Source organism: Ceratotherium simum, chromosome 7, assembly GCF_057802395.1.
Source record: "Ceratotherium simum simum isolate JZ-2026a chromosome 7, ASM5780239v1, whole genome shotgun sequence".
Taxonomy (NCBI): domain Eukaryota; kingdom Metazoa; phylum Chordata; class Mammalia; order Perissodactyla; family Rhinocerotidae; genus Ceratotherium; species Ceratotherium simum.
In genome coordinates this window covers 20,601,694-20,620,445 of record NC_141906.1, presented here as the reverse complement: position 1 = coordinate 20,620,445, position 18,752 = coordinate 20,601,694, and the positions used below count along the sequence as shown (strand labels likewise).

The following is an 18,752-nucleotide window of genomic DNA, read 5'->3' as shown; positions in this document are numbered from 1 at the left end:
CACAGAGTTTTTTTGTGTGTGTGAGGAAGACTGGCCCTGAGCTAACATCCATGCCAATCCTCCTCTTTTTGCTGAGGAAGACTGGCCCTGAGCTAACATCTGTGCCCATCTTCCTCCACTTTATGTGGGACGCCGCCACAGCATGGCCTGACAAGTGGTGCCTCGGTGCACGCCCAGGATCCGAACCCGGGCCACCAGCAGCGGAGCGCGCGCACTTAACCGCTACGCCATGGGGCTGGCCCCAACACAGAGATTTAATTTCGTGTTAGTCTTTAGGCTTCAGTTGCATTCCAAGCATCTTACTTCCCATATATTTCTAAGTGTTAAATTCTAGGAAATTCAATTACAATTGAATATTCATTACATTCATTAAAGTGTACATAGGTAGATTTTTTTTAAAAGAAGCCAACTCTAATCTTGCCTAACAAGGATCTATTTAATTTAAAAATTAAATCAGTAAATTCAACAAATGTCTATATAACACCTACTGCTTAATAGGCCCTAGATATTTAGGGACAAATAAGCAGTTTCTACCTTCAAGGAGTTCATAAACTGGTGGGAGAGAATGAACCATAACTACATATAATTTAAATCAGATTGGGATAAGTACCACAATATTTAAAAAAAAAAAAAAAGCCATAGAAACAGAGGCTGCATCTGGGAATAGGAGAAGATTTCAAAAAGTTGACCTGACAAAAAGAAAGTAACACTTCAACTGGAATGGAATTGGGGGTGGGGGTAGTAATAGAATCCTAGGGAAGAGAGCTAAGTGAGGTGACATGTGGCTGTAGTATTGGGTTAGTGAGGACATATCGGGAGACAAGGCTGAAGTCTGACAAAGATAATACTACTAGCTAATATTTATTGAGCATTTACCATGTGCCAAGTACTATTTAAAGCACTCTACACCTATTAACTTACTTGATCCTCACAACAACCCTATGAGGAATGTACTACTGTTATTTTCATTTTATAGATGACAAAACTGAGGTGTAGAATGGTTAAGTAATCTGCTCATGGTTACACAGACACCCTAAAACTTATGGAGCCAGGATCTTGAAATCCATAAATAATAAAAAAAGAACAAATTCTGTCTTCCCCCCAACCACACTCATTATAAGATAGGTTAACAGGTATCTTAACTACCCTTTCTCTCATTAATTCCTAGGCCACCCTTTGAGGCCTAGTTCAAATGCTTCTTTCTCTACAAAGCCTTTCTTGATCCCCCCCAACTGAACAATATCTTTCTCCTCTAAGCTTCATAGAACTTGATCTGTATCAATATTACAGCAAACAGCTTATGAACAAAGTCTTAATATTTTGTTTCTAGCATTACAGATTTTATGTGTCATTTCCTTTTACTCTCCTTCAGTCTGATCCAGTTTCAATTCTCCACAACTCCTAGGACAGTGCCTGGCACATAATAATGTAGCTAAATCTATGCAGCACTTATTCTTTGCAAGGCATTGTGCTAAGCATTTTACAGGAATTCTCTCTCAGAATCCTTACAGTAACCCAATTCACCATTCAATCACTATTTTTAGCTCCTCTGGGACAGATAAAATACTAGATGCACCTTAAACTCAGTAAACAAGACAGATACGGTCCCTGCCCTCAAGAAGCTCACAGTCTAGGGAGGCTGGAGCCCTGAGTGAAGGGATGAGAAAAAGCGAGGCTCAAAGATGTTAAGAAATTTGTTTGCCCAGAATCACACAGCAAAAAAGTGGCAGAGCCGGAACTGGAACTCAGCTCTTCGGATATTGGGGATCCTTTGCACCGTAACCACTATGTTCTAAAGGAGGCACTTGATAAGCACTTACTGAAGGAAAAGTTTTAGAATACTCCTACAATGAAAAATATCCCAAGGGTAGCTGGGAATGAAGACTTTCACTCAATTTCTGTGAGAGGAAAGCAGGAAATGAGCAAAAGTGCAGACGGAGGTTGTGGGAGTATCCTCATACACACCTGGTAGCTCAGCACTGCTAATCAAGCCTTCTGCGGAGGAAACTAGCTCAGCGTTGAGGATCTCCTTGTGTCCCTTAAAGTGGTCCCTCCTGAGCATCAGCGCTTTGCTGCGCGCAGGGTGGTGTAGTGGAGTCACTAAAGCGCAGTGACACCCTGGGCGCCATCTCATATCAAATAACACAGCGGAGTGGAGTGGAAGGTAACGATGCACAGCTCCTTAAAGGTGCTGCAACTATTCTGGAAGTGGGTTCAAACCCCCAGAGACGAGGCCTCCAAAAATGTGTGAGTCTGTACTTCGCACTGGAGGGGTGAAGACGCTGCCCCGAGGGGATTACGAGAGACCCTACAGACAACTGAAGTCCCCCCTCAAGCCCTGTGGGCCAGAAACACCTGCCTTCTGGCGGAGGGCCGCGCGTCCCACCGCCCACAGCCTGCTGGCCAGACTCCCTTCTGCAAACGCCACCTTGGCAGCTCACTGTTGCAGCCTATCCTAGTCACCTCCTCAAACAAAAGAGGTTTTAGAGTAGCAATATCCCAAAATATCGACCATGCAGAAAAAGGCGCCTGGGCGCACTTGTCTTATTCCCCACAGTTTCGTAGCCCAACTGGAGAACACCTGACTGCACCAGGCTCGTCACGTTAAGCAGCGGAGATGACCTCTAAAGGTCAGGCCCCGGGCCCAGGGCCTCCTCCGACAGCGCGGACTGGTGCCCTCAACCCCTGCCGAGACACCAGCCCCCGCGCCCCGTACGGCCATACGCTCCGCCCCGGGCCCTGCTCTGCAGCAGTTACTCGCCCGGGGCGTGGCCGGCGCAGGCCACGCACCTCCCCCGCCCCGCCCCTTCTCCCGCCCCCCCGCCAATGGCCTGCGGCGCCGGCGCCGGGTGCCCCAGGCCCAGCCGTCCGTCTCCGTCAGAGAGCTGAGCGCATGCGCTGTGAGAGGCCGGCCGGGTGAGGGCCCCCTACGCAGGGCAGGGGGAGACAGAAAGGGGAGGGGTCACGGCGCGCCGGTTCGCCCCTGACCCCGTGGCCGCTGGAGAGCGGGTTGCGGGCGGAGCCGGGGCCGGTGGTCGCCAGGGAGGTCGAGTCCCAGGCTCAGACCCCGAGCTGGGGCAGGGTCGCGGCGGCCTGCTGACCCGCCGGTGTGTGTGTGTATGTGCCTGCGCAGGGAGACATGGAGACCTGTTTGGTGGCCGCGGCGCTGAACGGCGTGGACCGTCATTCTCTGCAGCGCTCGGCTAGGTTGGGTCAAGAAGTGCTGGAGCGGGCCAGGAGGAGGGCGGTGGACTGGCGTTCGCTGGAGCTTCCCAAAGGCAGCGTGGGGGTCATTTGCCGGGAACGGCCCTACCAAGAAAGACGGCCGGCAGCTGGCCCCCGGCGCCTTCTCCCGGGAGAGGTGAGGGCCCTGTGCTGGGGGACCAGCCCATTCATTCGCTCAGCGGTGGCCTGCCGGGAACCAGGGCACGCCACACAGAAGCATCTCAGGGATCCTGACCTTGGCGGAAGCTCTAAAGTATCAGGACAGTGTAGAAAAGCCCTTTGAAAACTCTAGACATTTGACAGATTCTTATTGGGTAGCTTTAGGATACTGCTAGGGCTCGGCCCTGGTTGGTTACTTTTTAAAAAAATTGTTACATGCTACCATCTGATACTAGAGGAAAGCCTGCAAACCTTTATTTGTCCTAGATAAATTATATGTCTGTGTATTCCTTTTAGAGTTGGAATTCTTTCTCAGTAAGATCCTTCTTAGTGACTTAAACTTGCAGAGGCCTTTCGAAAAGTAAAAAGGAAGCTGTACCCAAAATGACTTCATTCTCCAGTAGAGAATGCCAGATCTCACCAGTGACTTGCTGTTTATTCAAATAGAGAGAAGAAAGATACCGAACCCTCAGTGCTTCCTTCAGAACAATGGCTGAATTCATGGACTATACTTCACGTCAGTGTGGGGTAAGTTTGTGTGAGCCAAAGCCATGCCCCCGATCGACCTGCAGATGGGTCACAAAGTGGATCTCTGTGGGATTTAGGGAGAAGCTAGAGACTACCTGTTTTCTCTGCCCTGCCTTTGTGGGCAGATTGTAATTTAAGCCAGGTGATAAATCCAAGTTAGAATTCATTCAACAAATATCTATTGAATGCCTAACTCTAGGTATTGTTGAGGATACAGCAGTGAACAAGCCAGAAAAGGTCTCTGCCCTCACTATTGTTTTCAGACTAGTGGGGGGAAAAAAAACTTATTTGCTGAATTCCAAAACAATCAAGTCCAAATATTAGGATTTTTTTAAACTTTGAACTGGACTAAAGTTTTCAAAAAATCAGTAGGGTCACTCTAAGCTGGAACCGAGCCTTTCTGTTTTCAAAATGTATTGAAACAAAAACTGAAACAAAATCCCTACATTAGATCTTAACTGTAGTTTCAAGTCGCTGGGAATGTAGTTTTTAAGTATGTCCCTGTGGGTCCATATCACTTGTTGGCCACAAAGGTGGTTATTTGGAACAGATGCAGCACCTTCATTGGAGGTGGTGTGGCTCAGTGGCAGGAGCAGCTTCCCAGGAAGCAGACCCATGTTCTGCCACCTACTGGCTGTAATGCCTTCTGCCCGTTAGTCACTCAGCCTTACCTTCCCCGTTGTAAAATGAAGATCTCTCAAGTCCTTTCCAGCCTTTACAGTCTGTTTCTTTGGTTTCCACTGAGAGATGAATCCCAGAAAATTGTCATAAACTGTAGCATGAAGGACCTTTGTGAGGTTTTTGGTACCATTCATTGAAGTGGGTGAACAAGGTTTTAAGGGCCCTCTTCTCAAAACCATATACTCAGATCATCTTTAAGTACTTGGAGGGAATGTTGAAGGCAGGCCAGCCAACACTCAAGGAAATCACTTGCATGGAAGGTACTCTGTCTTCTAGGAATTACAGCAAACTCTGTTGTCTCTTCCAGCCTTAACATTTTGTGATTCTTATGTGGTTGTAAGGATGCTGCTCTGTAAGGGTGAAGGAAGAGAATACCTTGTTTCTGTCCTGCTTTTCAATTTCATATATTAAGATTTCAAAAAAATCTCTAATCTTTCTACATCTTTTATAAAATCCCTGTGACTCCAAGAACAGGATTCCAACCAATGAGATATGGTTCAAAGAATATTTTTATGTTCTTATTCTGTTAAATGGTTTTAGAAAAATCTATAACTTTGGCTCTACTGTAAAGTGATCAACTTAAACACTTTGATTCATGATTCAGTAAAAGCAATAATATTTGTCTTTGGTTTGAGGTTTAGCAGATTGGTGTTCTTCATTTTGGTTTTCAGTTCACGCTTCAAGTCTCCATCATGGAATGGAGCCTCAGAACCCCTTGGCTTTCTAAAGATAGAATTAAGAACAGCGTTCTGAGTTTGCCTTCACAGTTTTGAAGGATCCCCTAAAAACATCATTAGATCCATGTCCTGAAGTGCTTTCCTTCCCCAGCTTATTATTCTTTCAGTCTCATGCCTTAAACACTGTCCCCACACTATGTGAAAAACAAGCAGGCTTGTGATGTTTTCATCATTAGTCACAATCAAGGGCAAGTCTAAGGTTAACTTCGGGGGGGAGGAAGGAAGCAGACAAGAAAAATGTAACTGCTTTCTGATCCTTTGGATTATTCTCTTTAAATCGGAGGCCTCTCCCTGCCTTCTTCCACATGGGGAGAGCGCTGCATAGCTGTTGGGTGTATGTTACATTTCCTGTTGTATTTCTAAATCTCAAGGAGATGCACCCCTCTCTTCCCTTGTCTTTGTCTGAGACTTGGACAATAAACATGGAACTGTTGCTTGTCATGAGAGGAGATGAAAGGGCATGTGTATTTGACATTGGGGCGAAGATGTGAAAATTATTTAACCTGGCAGAGAGCATGGTCCTGCCCAGCTTTAGTTGGCCAGAGTTCTTGCCCTACAGAGGCAGCAGATGGCAGCAAAGTAATGCTAAATGTAGTTTCCTTCTTGGGCAGATTTTACATGGGCAAAGATTTGTTATATGACTCATAGGTCTGTCAAGAGGGCAGGTAACTTACCTTTGCTCTCTTGCCTCCCGCCTGAGCCACACTTTGCCCAAGTAACATGGAGTGTTTTGAAAATTTGGCCAGACTATTTGGCTACTCAACATCTTTCACATTACTTCTCTAGAAATATTATGCATCTGTGCCAGAGGAAGGAGGGGCAACCCATGTCTATCGTTATCACAGAGGGAAGTCAGAGCTGAATGGTCAGGTATGTATCCCCAACTGTCCTGTGCTGTGCCCTCAGCCTCCCAAGATATGAGAGTCTATATTCGGGAGCTCCTGCTGGATTTGTATTACTGGATGCCTGCATGACTCAGCATCACAGTGCTCAATGGAAATGTATCAACTCCGAGCCTTGGAGAACTTACAGCAATGAACATGAAATAAGAGTTTGTCCAAAGTATAAGATTTATACCACTGTAGGATCTTTGGTTGAACCTGCAATCCTGGGCCACAGGATTCTTGGGCAGGCTTAAAGAAAAGAGCTTCAAATATCCTCTTCTACATCTAGGATAGGAAAGAGATTTTTCATAATCACACATTTTACTCTAAGGTAGTGATAACATGTCTTCGGTAATTTTTAAAAAGATAGTGCAAAGGGGGTCTCTTTTAACAAAATACTTTTTCTAAAGATAATAACAATTACAGGCCTCTCACTACAAACTTACCTGTCTTTTGCCACATGTCATTCTGGGGAAGCCAAAGATTCTACTTGTTCAATTGGTTCAACAAGAGTTGTTCATTGTTGTTATTTGTGAGATGTTTTTCTTTTTGTTTTTAAACTCCTCTAGTTGTACTCAAAGAGAACAAACTTAAGTCCAGAGTCTAATCCACAAGTTGGATTCCTGACTTCTCTGGTCTGTGGGTTCAGGGAGAGGATGGGAGAGTGGCTACAGGGCTGTGAGCAAGGGCTGGACACATGCTGGAAGTCCCTCCTGTTTCCCTGGCCTGGGATATGAGGAGCAACACCAGAGCCCGAATCCTGGGTTCCGTTCTCTGGCCTGGCCTAGGGCTCTCTTAGGTTCGCCTGACCCTAAGGGGGTTACATGTGGGCTAGAGTCATTCCCATCCCTCCCATTCCTTCCTATAAGTATAAGTTGGTGCCTCTAAGGGAAATTGACTTTATCAGTTCAGCCTGTTTCCCTCTAGTACCCCCACTCCTGGGAGAAGCACAGGAGAAGAGAATTCTATTTTCTGAGAGTCTGTAAAGTGTCAGTCACTTTTGTCCTTTAAATCTTCCCTACGATCTAGTATATCCATTTTATAGGGCGGGAAACCAAGCCTTAGAGAAATTCATCTGTCCCTCTCAGTAAATAGCAGAGATAGGATCCAAACTCAGGTCTGTCTGACTGCAAAGCCCATGTAAGGATAAAAAGTAATTATGGTAAACATCTGACTAAAAATACTTCACAGAATTCACTAAAAGTCTTAATAACTTAGGTGACAACTTAGAAAAAACTGACAGAACAATTGTTTGTTCCTAATAAGGTACGAGAAAATTTCTCTTTACAATCCAGCAGTCAAAGCTTGGACACTAATCAGTGTTTCTGTCTCTCCAGAGAAAAGACACCTCCTCTGGTCTTGGAAGCATCTATCAAGCATCAGAGTGTGCTCCAGAGGCATCCCAGCCTGTGAGTACAGAACTTCTAGTAAACTGGGCTTCACCACCCTTGCAATTCCATGAACCAGCTGACCTGGTTTTATAGGGTTCTTGGTACTGGATCTGTAGTATTTTTAAGCTGGGATGTTTTTACCCTTGGGGAGAGTGTATGACATTTTGGTTCAGTGTAAAATTATGTTTTTCCTTCCTTCGCTTGAAGCTTCAGGGATACTCTTTGTGCATGAACTCATAGTTGTGGTTGGAAAGAATGTGAAGTATTCACATCTCAGTTCCTACAGCTCAGCTGGGCTGGCACTGGGTCCTGCTGGAATTCCACTGTCTGTTCAAGCAGCAGGAGGGGCTTGACCTTCCTGCTTACAAAGTGAAAACCATTGCTGAAATTCTGAAACATATACATTTGGTTAGATTGGGTTCCAAAACATTGGAAGGAATTTGTTCCCATTTTCCACAAATGTTTCTCTATAAAAACATATAGTGATGAGTTTTTCATTTTTAAGATAAAGTACTTATCAGTTCATGAACCCAGGGAATCTTCTGGAACTTGGAAGGGCTGGAATTCTGTGGAAAGGAACTCCAGCATGTTGCTGCAGTAGTTTGCTTAATTTTTGTTGGTATGCAGTGTGCTACTAGCCAGGATTCAGAATATACTAGAATTAATAGCAACTAAGAATATTCTGCTTCTAGTACAAATGTAAGTTGTTAGGCTTAGATGCCTCCAACACGTGCTAGATTTTGCTCATGCTAATCTTCCTGATGTTCATGGTATTGGAGTCACAGATGCCAGTCCTACCTCCAGTGTTTCCTTTTATGCAGACAAATGAAGCATCGGCGTTCTGCAATTCTGATATAGCTGTATTTTCTGAAACCTACTTTTGTTCACTTTCATAGTTGATGACCAAGAAATAGTTGTGGTATTGTTACTTACGTTCATGTTAGTTAAATGATAGTAGACCTCCAGTTTTGTAGTAACTGGGCATGAAAGGATATAACATGAAGCAGCTTTGGAAAAAATGGCTTCAGATCTATCTGCAAGGTGAAAGGGGAGGAAGTTTCATAACAGTATAAATATTATCATTTATTCCTCATAGTGGAATTTGCTGGCCAGTAGTTTGGTTTTTCCCCCTAGTGTGGTGGTAGAAACGACAACTTCTGCCTGTGGCTCCTGAGCATTGAGTAAGCACGTAGTGGTATCCTAGCTGTGGGGTAGGAGCTTTGGCTAATTACAGGCTCTTTTCTGGTCTGAGACTTTTCTCTTTTCCCATTTGAACTCCTCTGCCTGCACACCTGCCATGACCTACTTCCCAGCCATGTGTGAAGTCTGTCCTTGGAGGATGGTTTGTGCTCAGCTCAGCTGTAAACATCTTTCCAATAGCTCCAGCTTCCAGTTTTGCACTATAGCAGAACCAATCCTCCAAGGGAAAGTTTTTGCCAACCAGCTGTCTTGCTGCATGATAAAATGGAATCTGCTCTTAGTCGTCTCAGCTTTAGGAGAAAAGAAGTGTTTCATCTTCCTAATAATGAATTTAGCGAAGTTCAGTTAAAAAGAATGATTCTCGTTATTCCACCGTGCCTTGCCATTACTGCTAATCTGTGCTAACAAGTGCCACTGTCTGCTTTTGGTCCCCAAAACGATGGTCATTAGCCCTTCCCTCTACCTAATTCTTATCTTTCTACTCCAACTAGAGTGCTCCTTTTATGACCTTTCATGTTCCTATAACACTTTGGCATTTACAGTGTTTTCACATACATGCTTATTTGTGAGGTAGGTATTATCAGTTTTAGAAATAAGGAAACAAACGTAAGGAGAGGCTGAGACTTACCCAAATGACAGTCCTATTATGTGGCCAAGCTGAGCTTTCGAGGAGGACCTCCATCTCCCATGAGTGCTTCATTCCATCCCACCTCTGGCACACAAAGGTAGCCTGGTGGAGGTGTCCTGACAGCACTGGGATATAAAATGTTTAAACTGCTAATATCTGCTTTTCCTTCTAGGCTGAGAACATCTCTAAGGACCTCTACATAGAAGTATATCCAGGGACCTATTCTGTCACTGTGGGTGCAAATGACTTAACCAAGAAGACTCATGTGGTCGCAGTTGATTCAGGACAAAGTGTGGACTTGGTCTTCCCCGTGTGAGGTTGACCATCACAGCCATCACATCACCTTTTTTTTAAGTAGCAAGAAGAATAAAGCCACTATATGATTCTCATAATATTTACACATTAATCTTGCTTTTAGTGCCGACTGGAGAGGGTCAGCCTTCCTGGGACCTGGAGTTCATCTCTTTCGGTGCCTATTTTAACTTGAAAGTGTAGAAGTCCCCCCACCCTCTTTTGCCTGAAAGTAATAATGTAATGATGCTGTCTGAATAGTTTTTACAGCTTGCTTTCCAAGTAAAGGTTAATTATGATAATAAAGGGAGAGATTTGGAAATAAAGAGAATTCCTTTTTTTTTTTTGCTGGGAAAGATTCACCCTGAGCTACCATCTCTTGCCATCTTCTTTTTTTTCCCCTCCCCAAAGCCCCAGTACATAGTTGTATATCATAGTTGTAAGTCCTTCGGGTTCTTCTGTGTGAGCCACCACCACAGCATGGTTAGTGACAGACAAGTGGTGTGGTTCTACACCCAGGAATCAAACCCGGGCCGCCAAAGTGGAGTGCGCCAAACTTGAACCGCTCGGCCATCAGGGCTGGCCCAAGAATTCCTTTTTATTGGTATTAAGAGGTGAAACCAAACATCGCTCATGTACAACTGTAGGCTTTATGAAAAGATGGCAGAGAGGCTGGGGACACATTTGTCCAAAGCAGGCTGACCACACCCTGCAGCTTCTGTGGAAGAGGCATCCTCAAGCAGATCTGACTAGGCTCCTGGCAGGGAGCCCTGGCCAGGGCCGCCACGCTCCTGTGCCCCTTCCTGCCGCTCATCTGCAGGGAAGTCCCAGTGGGGTGAAGATGCTGCTGCTTATTCAGCTATCATCTGTGGCCTGTACGCTACCTCCTTCCATTGAAGAGGTCTTGTCAGCCACTGTGTGACTCCTCCTCAGGTATTTACCACCACTACTTTTTAGCCTCCTGTAAGAGAAAAACATCCTGAGAGTCTTATGCTGACTAAAATTTTAAGGATCAAAAGTCACTGATGTTAAAAAGTCATTGATGTGTCCTGAACTTCTTTAAGCTACCAAACCCACAGTCTTGTTGCATCTCTCAGTTTAGTTGACTGGTGATTGATTCATCTCATTTGAACATAACAAGTCTTTCCTCAGGAAAAATACCAGTATTTTATATGATGATTTTATAAATAGAGCTATATTAGCATTCCTAGTGAGGAAGACTCCCACCGACAGAGGGCCTAGTAAAGCAGACCCATGCCTATCAAATGGCCACAAAAGAGGGCCATTTAAACAGGGATCCTTGCACCCCCAGGAAGTCTATGATGAACTTCATGAGTTCTGGAAGCCTTCTGAAATTGTATGCAACATTGTGGGTATGTGCATTTCCCTGGGAATAGTGGCCATGGATTTTATCATCTTCAAAAGGGGTGTGACCCCAAAAGGTCAAAGAACCATGTAAGGAGTCCTTAGAAGCTCCTTCCCAGTCACTCTGCTTTATCTAGATCCTCAGGGCTTTTAGTCTAAGGGGAATTCTGGCCCCTCTGATGTGTCAGAGTACCTGGCTCAGTTTTCTGCGTTCAGCTTCTTCTGGCAGGATCTGCAGTGGCTTCGTGCTGGTTGCTTCCAGGATCAGCTCCTTGGTGTTCCCCACGACTACAGTTTGTACTCGCTGTGGTTTGTTGCCCTTTTCTTTCTGGATGTTGCAACATCTTGTTCCTAAACCCAAAATTCAGTTAGTTATGTTAAGTATGCCACCATTTCGTTGAGATTAGTCGCGATAACTTAAGTAGAACTACATCAGGGATCACAGAATCTCTTATCTGTAAGCTCCAAGCATTGTTCTCTGCTTTTAAAGAGAAATAAAGTTTGTTAGTCATTTCTGGCCATTATGCTTTTGGGAAAGGCTATATCTGATAACCAGATTTGGAATTGGGTGGGAGAAATTATCAGACGTGTTTTTCAAAACAGCCAGTAGGGGAAGCAAAGGTAACCAACGGCCACCAGTCGAAGGAGCTTATAAATCACACTGATCACAAAGAGATAGTAAGCTGATGGAAAAACAAATTTTAAGAGGTTTGAAGGGGGAGGAAGAGTATCCTCTACCCACTCTGGGTCCTTTCTGGCTGGGCTACAAATTAAATTGACATGAGACCGAATAGGAGGAGAAAATCAAAGTTTAATAACATGTATACATGGGAGAAACCAGGGAAACTGAGTTTCTCGACAAATGGTGGTTTTCACCTTAAATAGCATACTCAGGTAGACAAAGGAGGATGTTGGGGGTGCAGAGGGAGACAGCTATGGGACATTACCAGAAAGCACAGCAATCAAGAGTATGCAGATTTAAGTCTTCTCCGTACTGATGAGAGTTTCCAGAGATAGGGTCATCCCCCCTCCCCCCTTCCCAGTACAGAGAGGGAGATACCTAAACAAATGGAGATTTCCCTTACAAATGTAAATGTTTGGTAAACAGAACTTTGATAAGAATGGGCTTAGCGAGGACCCTGCCAGTCTATCCATCCCCAGAGTTAAATTCATTTAGGCAGTTAGTGGGGAAGATCAAATGTCCAGCAGAAAACATAAGGTAAAGAGACATATTTTGAGGTGGACAATTTTGATCTCCCACAGGTTGAATGAGGCAAAACAAAACTATGGGAGATGTGACTTCCTGAGGAAAAGGACAATAATATAAAAAGGAAGGAATACTTTAAAAGAATCCATCCCCTCCCTGACTTTTAAAACTACAGATTGAATCCTGTTTCAGTCCTAAGGAAGGAAGGAGAGCAACATGACTGCTGGCAGCCAACAGTCGGGCCTCTCTAGGATCGTTAGGTTAGGATCATACAGTAGCCTCACTGCCTGTAACTAAAAGTAGCAGAAAGTGTGGACGACAGAGGGCCCCACACAGCAGGATTCTCAAGAGGCAGAGCCTAAAGCTGATGGTCAGGCATCAGCACTTGATGGCTATCAAGCCCAGTTAGGAGAGGCAGAGCAGCACGCTGCCTTAAAAGGACACAAAATCTGGAGGGGAGACGAGCACAGCTCTGGTATTTGCCATGGTTTCCAGCCTTGGTGCACACGTGGTTTTACGCACTTCCCCTTCACTAGTGGCACTCGATACCCCATCTGTGACAAGGGCTAGGGGTGGCCCCTTTCTCCACACCCCATCTCGGGCATATTCTCCATAACTTTGGGCACAAGGTTGGGACCTTCCAGAGGGCAGATCCACTGATTCTCAGGGTTTAGCTCCAAAAATTAGCCTTTGCCTGAAGCATAACAAATGATCCAGTACCTGAAGGAAAGCCAGACCAAGTACCTGAAGGTACTATACTTCTCTTCTTTATAGCCAATTATTAGAATTTATTTTGGGGGAAAAAATTTAGAGTGTCTGTTTAAATATGGTGATGGGGAGAGAGACTGAATGTTAAATGTAGGTGACTGGGCAATGGAGATAAGAGCAGTGTATGCTCAAGGCCAGGGAAAATTTGTTTGGACTGAATCAGGTTTGGAACTAGTCTAGATAGAATGCTATGGAGCAAGCCATGGCAGCAGGAAGGCAGGCCTGCTGTCTGGGGCATGTCTGACCACCAGGGTCCCTCTGGTTACCCACTGGCGTTCCTCTCCCTGAGGCTGGGCCTGGTGCTTCTCAGTTGCTCCCCACAGACTCCTCTCTTTTGGATAGGTACAGCTTTTCTTTCTCCAGTCCGTGCTGAAGCAGGAGGTGGTGGAAGCTATGGAGAAGTTAGCATGAAAACTCCAGATTTGGGCACTATTTTCTTTATATCATCATTTATTGGGCAGGCATATCTAGTTGAAACAGCTGTTTCCAAGTAGCTTCTGCCAACAACTCCCACTGTGAGATGGGAGTGACCTGTTTCACAGAAGCCCAGAAACCTCTCCCACTTTAAGTTAAAGAAGTTTGGGGACGGCTGCAGATTGCCAAGGACAATAACACTGCCTCCCCGCTTAGCTGTACAGGATGAGCAGCACAATGCAGTGCCCTGTTCTTCCCACTCTGACTTACTGAAGGGCCCACCTGGAGAGGAAGGCCTGATGACCAATGTTTAAAGACCAGTTTCTGTGTTTCTCGGGGCATTGAAGACTAATCCACACCTGGAGGCATTTTGAGTATTCATCTAGAGAAAAATCAAGGCCTCCAAGAAAAAAGGGAGGGAGCAGAACAGACAGTGGCAGTGCCCTGCCAGTGGAGACTAGTGAGGAAGAAGACAGGCGTTAAATGCAGATGCAAACCTTAGCACAAAGATCAGCTTGTCCTTTCTTGTTGGGTGTTATTGCTTAAGTGGAAACTACCATTTCCTTCTTATCACAGCCTTCCCTTCGACATGACCACACTCCTAAGTGTTACTTCTAATCCCGGCACAGTGGATGTGTGCATCAGATTCCTAAGGGACACATGAGAGGGAAGGAGCAGGGGCCTCTGCCCTGCCTTAGAAGAAAGAATACCTGGCTTCCCAGGATGTGGCTCAGACCTGTCTCTCTTCCAGTACCTCCACTCAGGCTGGCAGAAGCCACTCTGTCTCCTTGGAGACTTCTCAAGAAGGATGGGGTCTGTGTTGACTGTGCTGTCCACCATCAGCCTCTGGGGGAGGCCCATCTCCAGATCATTCTCCAAATCCTCTTCAGGAGAGGAGGAGGAGGAAGAAACAGCCACGGGAGCTTGCACTGCTACTTCCTCCTCTTTAGGACCCTCTAGGGGCAAAAGCTGTGCTGTGGGCTTCAGCTCGGCCTCTGGATGTTCTGTGGCTGTGACCCCTGAGGTCCTGGTGAGAGGCCACCAGGTGGGTCCAACCAAAGGGGAGCAGCAGAGGCAGCCCTGGCACAGCAGCTGGCAGCAGGCATAGGGGTAGCAGGGAGGGCACAGGAATGGAGTGCCCAGAGGAAGCCCGTTGGTGACATACCCAGCAACTGGCCCCAGCAGAGGGCAGCAAGGGGCCCAGAGAAGGGGACTGGGGTGCTCCCTGGTGAAAGGCTTGTGCAGCCTCTCCATAGCCTTCTTCCAGACAGCTGGGGGCACCCACCAGGCCCCACCTAGAGGCACTGTAGCTATCTTGCCATTCCAGAAGTGAACAGTAATTTCTTCTTCTTTTGATGCTACATGACAGAAAAGATCAACATTTTGTAACAATTACCTCTTCTGTAGCATGGCATAAGGGTTCTCCTATGCCCAAAAGCAAAGCCTCAGTGAGCCACTCTGCTCTGCCTGCCCCGTCATGCACCCCTCTCCCTGGAGAGCCTGCCGGGAACATTCCCTCACCTGCTCCATATTTACTACCATTTCCCAGCGCACTTGCACCTGCCTCCCTGTCTCAATTTTCCCGTCAAAACCAAAATGCATCCTCAGGTTGGGGAAGGGAAGGAGAAGCCTCCTTCTGTCATTCTTTCAATGACGATGCTGACTGGCCAGCCATGCAGAATGGGACTGTCCCAGTGCCTGGACAACTTGGTAGGGGACAGCTCATGAATACTGGTGAGACCCCAGGATAACCCCACACACCATAGGTTAGCTAACTAACATAGACATGGTAGTTTTAGGCTATCTTGCCCTGATAAAAAATATTTTATAATCTTAAAGATATGGTTCATATATCTGTTACCACCCCCAGGATTAAGCTGCAAATGAGGGGGTAAGGATTTTTTTTAATGCCTCTCAGACCCCTAGGCTATAGAGACACCCTTTGCTCTCTCCCCTGGCCTGATCACCAGCCTGGCTCCTTCTGGGGACTGGTAAGTCAGAGAAGCTTCCCTTACCTCTCTCGGGGTCTCTTGCCTCCAAGCCCAAGAGAACAGTGCCAGGGCCATACCGCTGTCGGTCTGGCTCCCAGGGTGCCAGCACCTTGTCCCCAGGTCGCAGTGAGTATTCCACGGATGGCAAGAACAGAATGACATCTTCTTCTAAGACCATGCTCTGCTGCTGGGCTGGCAGCTTTGGGCCTGTGACAAGGGGAGCCTCAAATTCTACAAGCAGGGCCCCCTGCCTCTCCAGCTGTAGGAAGGAAAACACTTAGAATGAGACCTGCATGAGGAGGTACAACAGGGAGCACAGGGTTCCCTATAATGCCCTAGAATCAGGCCCAGGGGGTTCCTCAAGGGGCAGGGACAGGTGCTGCTGAGCGCCGATTATGGCAGAGACAGGCAGGCTGTGGTGTGGATGCTCTTCCCTCCACCTCTTCTTGCCATGGGCCTCTCTCCTTGATCACTTCTTGCCTCTCCCTTCCTGTTCGCTTCCTTTTCCTGTTTTTCTTTTCTCCTACCTATATTTTTGGCCAGCAATTCCCAGGAGTAACCTGGGTCCTCTGGATCTTTCCCCAATGCATTCCCCCTCCTCCCAGCACTTCCAAGAAGTGTTGTCCCTGTGTCAAGACCAACTAGGGATGGCGTGTTCATCCACAGGCCCACATGGGCAAGGAGTGGCTGTGGCCGATAGGGCAGTCTCAGCACTGCCGTTACATCAGTGAGGAAAGGTTTGGCTAAGCAAGTGAACAGCATAAACGAGAGGGCAAAAGAGGTACTTACGCTAATTAAAGTATGAGCTGTTTTGAGAACTCAATATGATTTTGAAGAGAAAGTCTGGTTACAAATTACTTTTATCAAATCACTAGACAGAACCTATATTCGAGCAAAACTCTGCTAATATTTCATTTGAATTCACATATTAGTTACTTGAAAATGACAAAATGACTTCTGATTGCAAATTCTATTATTCATGTTTTTTTAGAATTCACATTAGTCTTCCCTCTGTGGATCCATATTTATAAAGTCTGACTCTGAAAAGAAGAGAAAAATCCCAAAGAAGTAAGCAGCCACTGAAGTAAAGCCCCGGCCTGGCTCCCAGCATGAGGGGGACCCTGCTTCTGTGTATACCGGCACACAGGCATGCACGTGGACAAACACATTTTGCTCCTCTTTCCATAGCCTGGTGCCCATAATTTGACACATTGAATTTTCCTGAACAAAGTACTTTTACTGTACATTTTCTTCACTGGTATGGGTTCAACTGTGTCCCCTGAAAATTCATATGTTGGAGTCCTAGCCCCTAATAACTCAGATTGTGATCTAATTTGGGAATAGAGTCATTGCAAATATAATTAGTTAAGACAGTCATACTGAAGTATGGCTGAGTAGGGTGTGTTCCTAATCTAATGCCTGTTGTCCTTAGAAAACAGGGAAATTTGAACACAGAAAGGGAGAACACCATGTGACAATGAGGCAGAGATCAGAGTGATGATTCTACAAGCCAAGGAACACCAAAGATTGCTGGCAAACCACCAGAAGTTAGGAAAGGCGCATGGAACAGATTCCTCTTCACAGGTCTCCGAAAAACCAACCCTGCCAACACCTGGACTTCCGGTCTCCAGAACTGAGAGACAACAAATTTCTGTTATTTAAGCCACTCAGTTTGTGCTACTTTGTTACACAACCCTAGCAAACCAGTACACTCACAGACGTTACATTTTCACTTCTACAACCTGGCCATGGAAGATCTGTGCTCATCCAAGAAACTGAACTGCTGGGCGCACACAGCCGAGGCGTATCAGGTATGACAGGGCCACCCACACCCAGAGGAGCACGCCCGGGAGATGTGGGGAGTTAGGGACTTGCCTCTGGAGCAGCTTTGATCTGAGCCCGGTAATAAAAGCCATCTGGTTCCCTTCTTGCCAGGACCCATGTGTCAACAACATCTCCAACTCTTCCCAGCCAGCCAGGCCCCTGCCATGCTGGGTCAGCAACGTGGAGACACGGGTGGTAAGATGCGTATCTGGAGAAAAGCACACGGAGTTAGGGAGTGGAGAAGACCAAGCCCTAAAAACATCAAGAAACATCTCTCACTGTTAGGTCTGAGCAGCACCACAGCATGTGTAGGACATACAAGGCTATGTGGAACAGAAATCCATGTAAAAAGTGGCAATCTATGACTTCCGCTAAGACAAGGTAAACTATTAGAAGGGGCAGAAGGAGAGGACAGTGAAGGCAACCATCGTTTGAAGATTGGGAATTGTTTAAAGATAATCAAAATGTGATTAGCCTTGATATAGTCAAGTTAATTAATGCTGGTTCTGAGACTAGACAGCAGACCACGAAAGAGTACCAGGAAGGAAAATCCTAAGGTGGTGTGTGGGATTCCAGGATGATGCGTGGAGGTTCGGATGAAAAAAATTGTAAGAACACTTGGCACTGTGGGATCAGAAAGGAGAAGGAAGTGTTTGAGCAGGGGTAGTACATAGGAGCTGACTAAGGGGCTGTGGGACAGAAAAATGGAGAAGCTGGTTCCGGAAAATTTTGCGGACAGGGCCGAGGCCAGGGCGGGGGTGGGAACTGTTGAGTTAGGGTTTGGGTTTCTGAAGAAGGTGTTTATTTGTGGGCAAGCCTGGATACAGGGATGCTTAACTCTGGCTTTGAACGAGATGGTCCACATAGGACCAAGAAAGGGGGCTATTAAGGGTTCAAGCCAGCATGTCCCTAACCTGGGCAGACGAATTGAGTAGCATGGACATGAATCCCCGGGACTTAAACAGCTTGCTTGTGCTTCAGGCTGAGTCTCCTTTCTCCTCTTGTATCCACACTTTAGACAGCTGACTGAGGGTACTATATTCAGGAAAAGCCAGGATAACTGAGGGAACTGAGGGACCCTGAGGAGGGGCCTGGAGACCTCATCCTAGCTGTTGGTTGCAGAAACCCTAATTTCTCACGTGGTGCCAGGGCAGGTCTCATAGGTGATGGTAAAATGATCTAGAAACTTTATAACTGGTGATGCCTGACTGCCTTCTCTCACACTTGCCAACTCTGACATCTGCCACTCTGCTGCAAGGGGGGACAAAAGCCAGATCAACGCTTGAGGCCCCCGGGGAGCACAGTTTAAACAGGGATAATATAATACCCCAAGCAAATCATAGCCCACACAGTAAAAGACCCTTTCGGCCTTCCCAAGAAGCAAGTTCTCTCCCTCATGGTACACCCTCTAGAGCCAAGAGCAGAGAGGAAAAAGGAACGAGCACACCACTTCCGCCAG

General features: G+C 46.2%; 2 protein-coding genes across 2 annotated transcripts; one reads left to right on the top strand and one right to left on the bottom strand.

Annotated features, from left to right (window-relative positions):
* The first annotated feature begins 2,987 nt into the window (after nucleotides 1–2,987).
* Nucleotides 2,988–10,050, top strand: AKIP1 (A-kinase interacting protein 1). Its single transcript, XM_004418411.3, has 5 exons — nucleotides 2,988–3,361; nucleotides 3,832–3,912; nucleotides 6,117–6,200; nucleotides 7,552–7,623; nucleotides 9,606–10,050. The coding sequence occupies exons 1-5, from the start codon at nucleotides 3,140–3,142 to the stop codon at nucleotides 9,747–9,749; spliced, it is 603 nt and encodes a 200-aa protein (XP_004418468.1). The 5' UTR covers nucleotides 2,988–3,139; the 3' UTR covers nucleotides 9,750–10,050.
* Nucleotides 10,051–10,234: 184 nt separating this feature from the next.
* On the bottom strand, nucleotides 10,235–15,724 carry C7H11orf16 (chromosome 7 C11orf16 homolog). The gene is made up of 4 exons (XM_014782807.2): nucleotides 15,494–15,724; nucleotides 14,189–14,836; nucleotides 11,283–11,440; nucleotides 10,235–10,685 (listed from the first exon to the last, which is right to left on the bottom strand). Exons 1-4 carry the CDS (start codon nucleotides 15,645–15,647, stop codon nucleotides 10,671–10,673), a joined length of 975 nt encoding a protein of 324 aa, XP_014638293.1. The 5' UTR covers nucleotides 15,648–15,724; the 3' UTR covers nucleotides 10,235–10,670.
* Nucleotides 15,725–18,752: the final 3,028 nt, after the last annotated feature.

Coding starts and splice junctions, on each gene's coding strand:
- AKIP1 (XM_004418411.3), top strand. CDS start 3,140: ATGGAGACCTGTTTGGTGGCCGCGGCGCTGAACGGCGTGGACCGTCAT. Junction 6,201..7,551: donor AGTCAGAGCTGAATGGTCAG/GTATGTATCCCC, acceptor CTGTCTCTCCAG/AGAAAAGACACCTCCTCTGG. Junction 7,624..9,605: donor CTCCAGAGGCATCCCAGCCT/GTGAGTACAGAA, acceptor TTTTCCTTCTAG/GCTGAGAACATCTCTAAGGA.
- C7H11orf16 (XM_014782807.2), bottom strand. CDS start 15,647: ATGGTCTTAGAAGAAGATGTCATTCTGTTCTTGCCATCCGTGGAATAC. Junction 14,837..15,493: donor GGCAAGAGACCCCGAGAGAG/GTAAGGGAAGCT, acceptor TCTGTCATGTAG/CATCAAAAGAAGAAGAAATT. Junction 11,441..14,188: donor GCCACATCCTGGGAAGCCAG/GTATTCTTTCTT, acceptor TTTTGGGTTTAG/GAACAAGATGTTGCAACATC.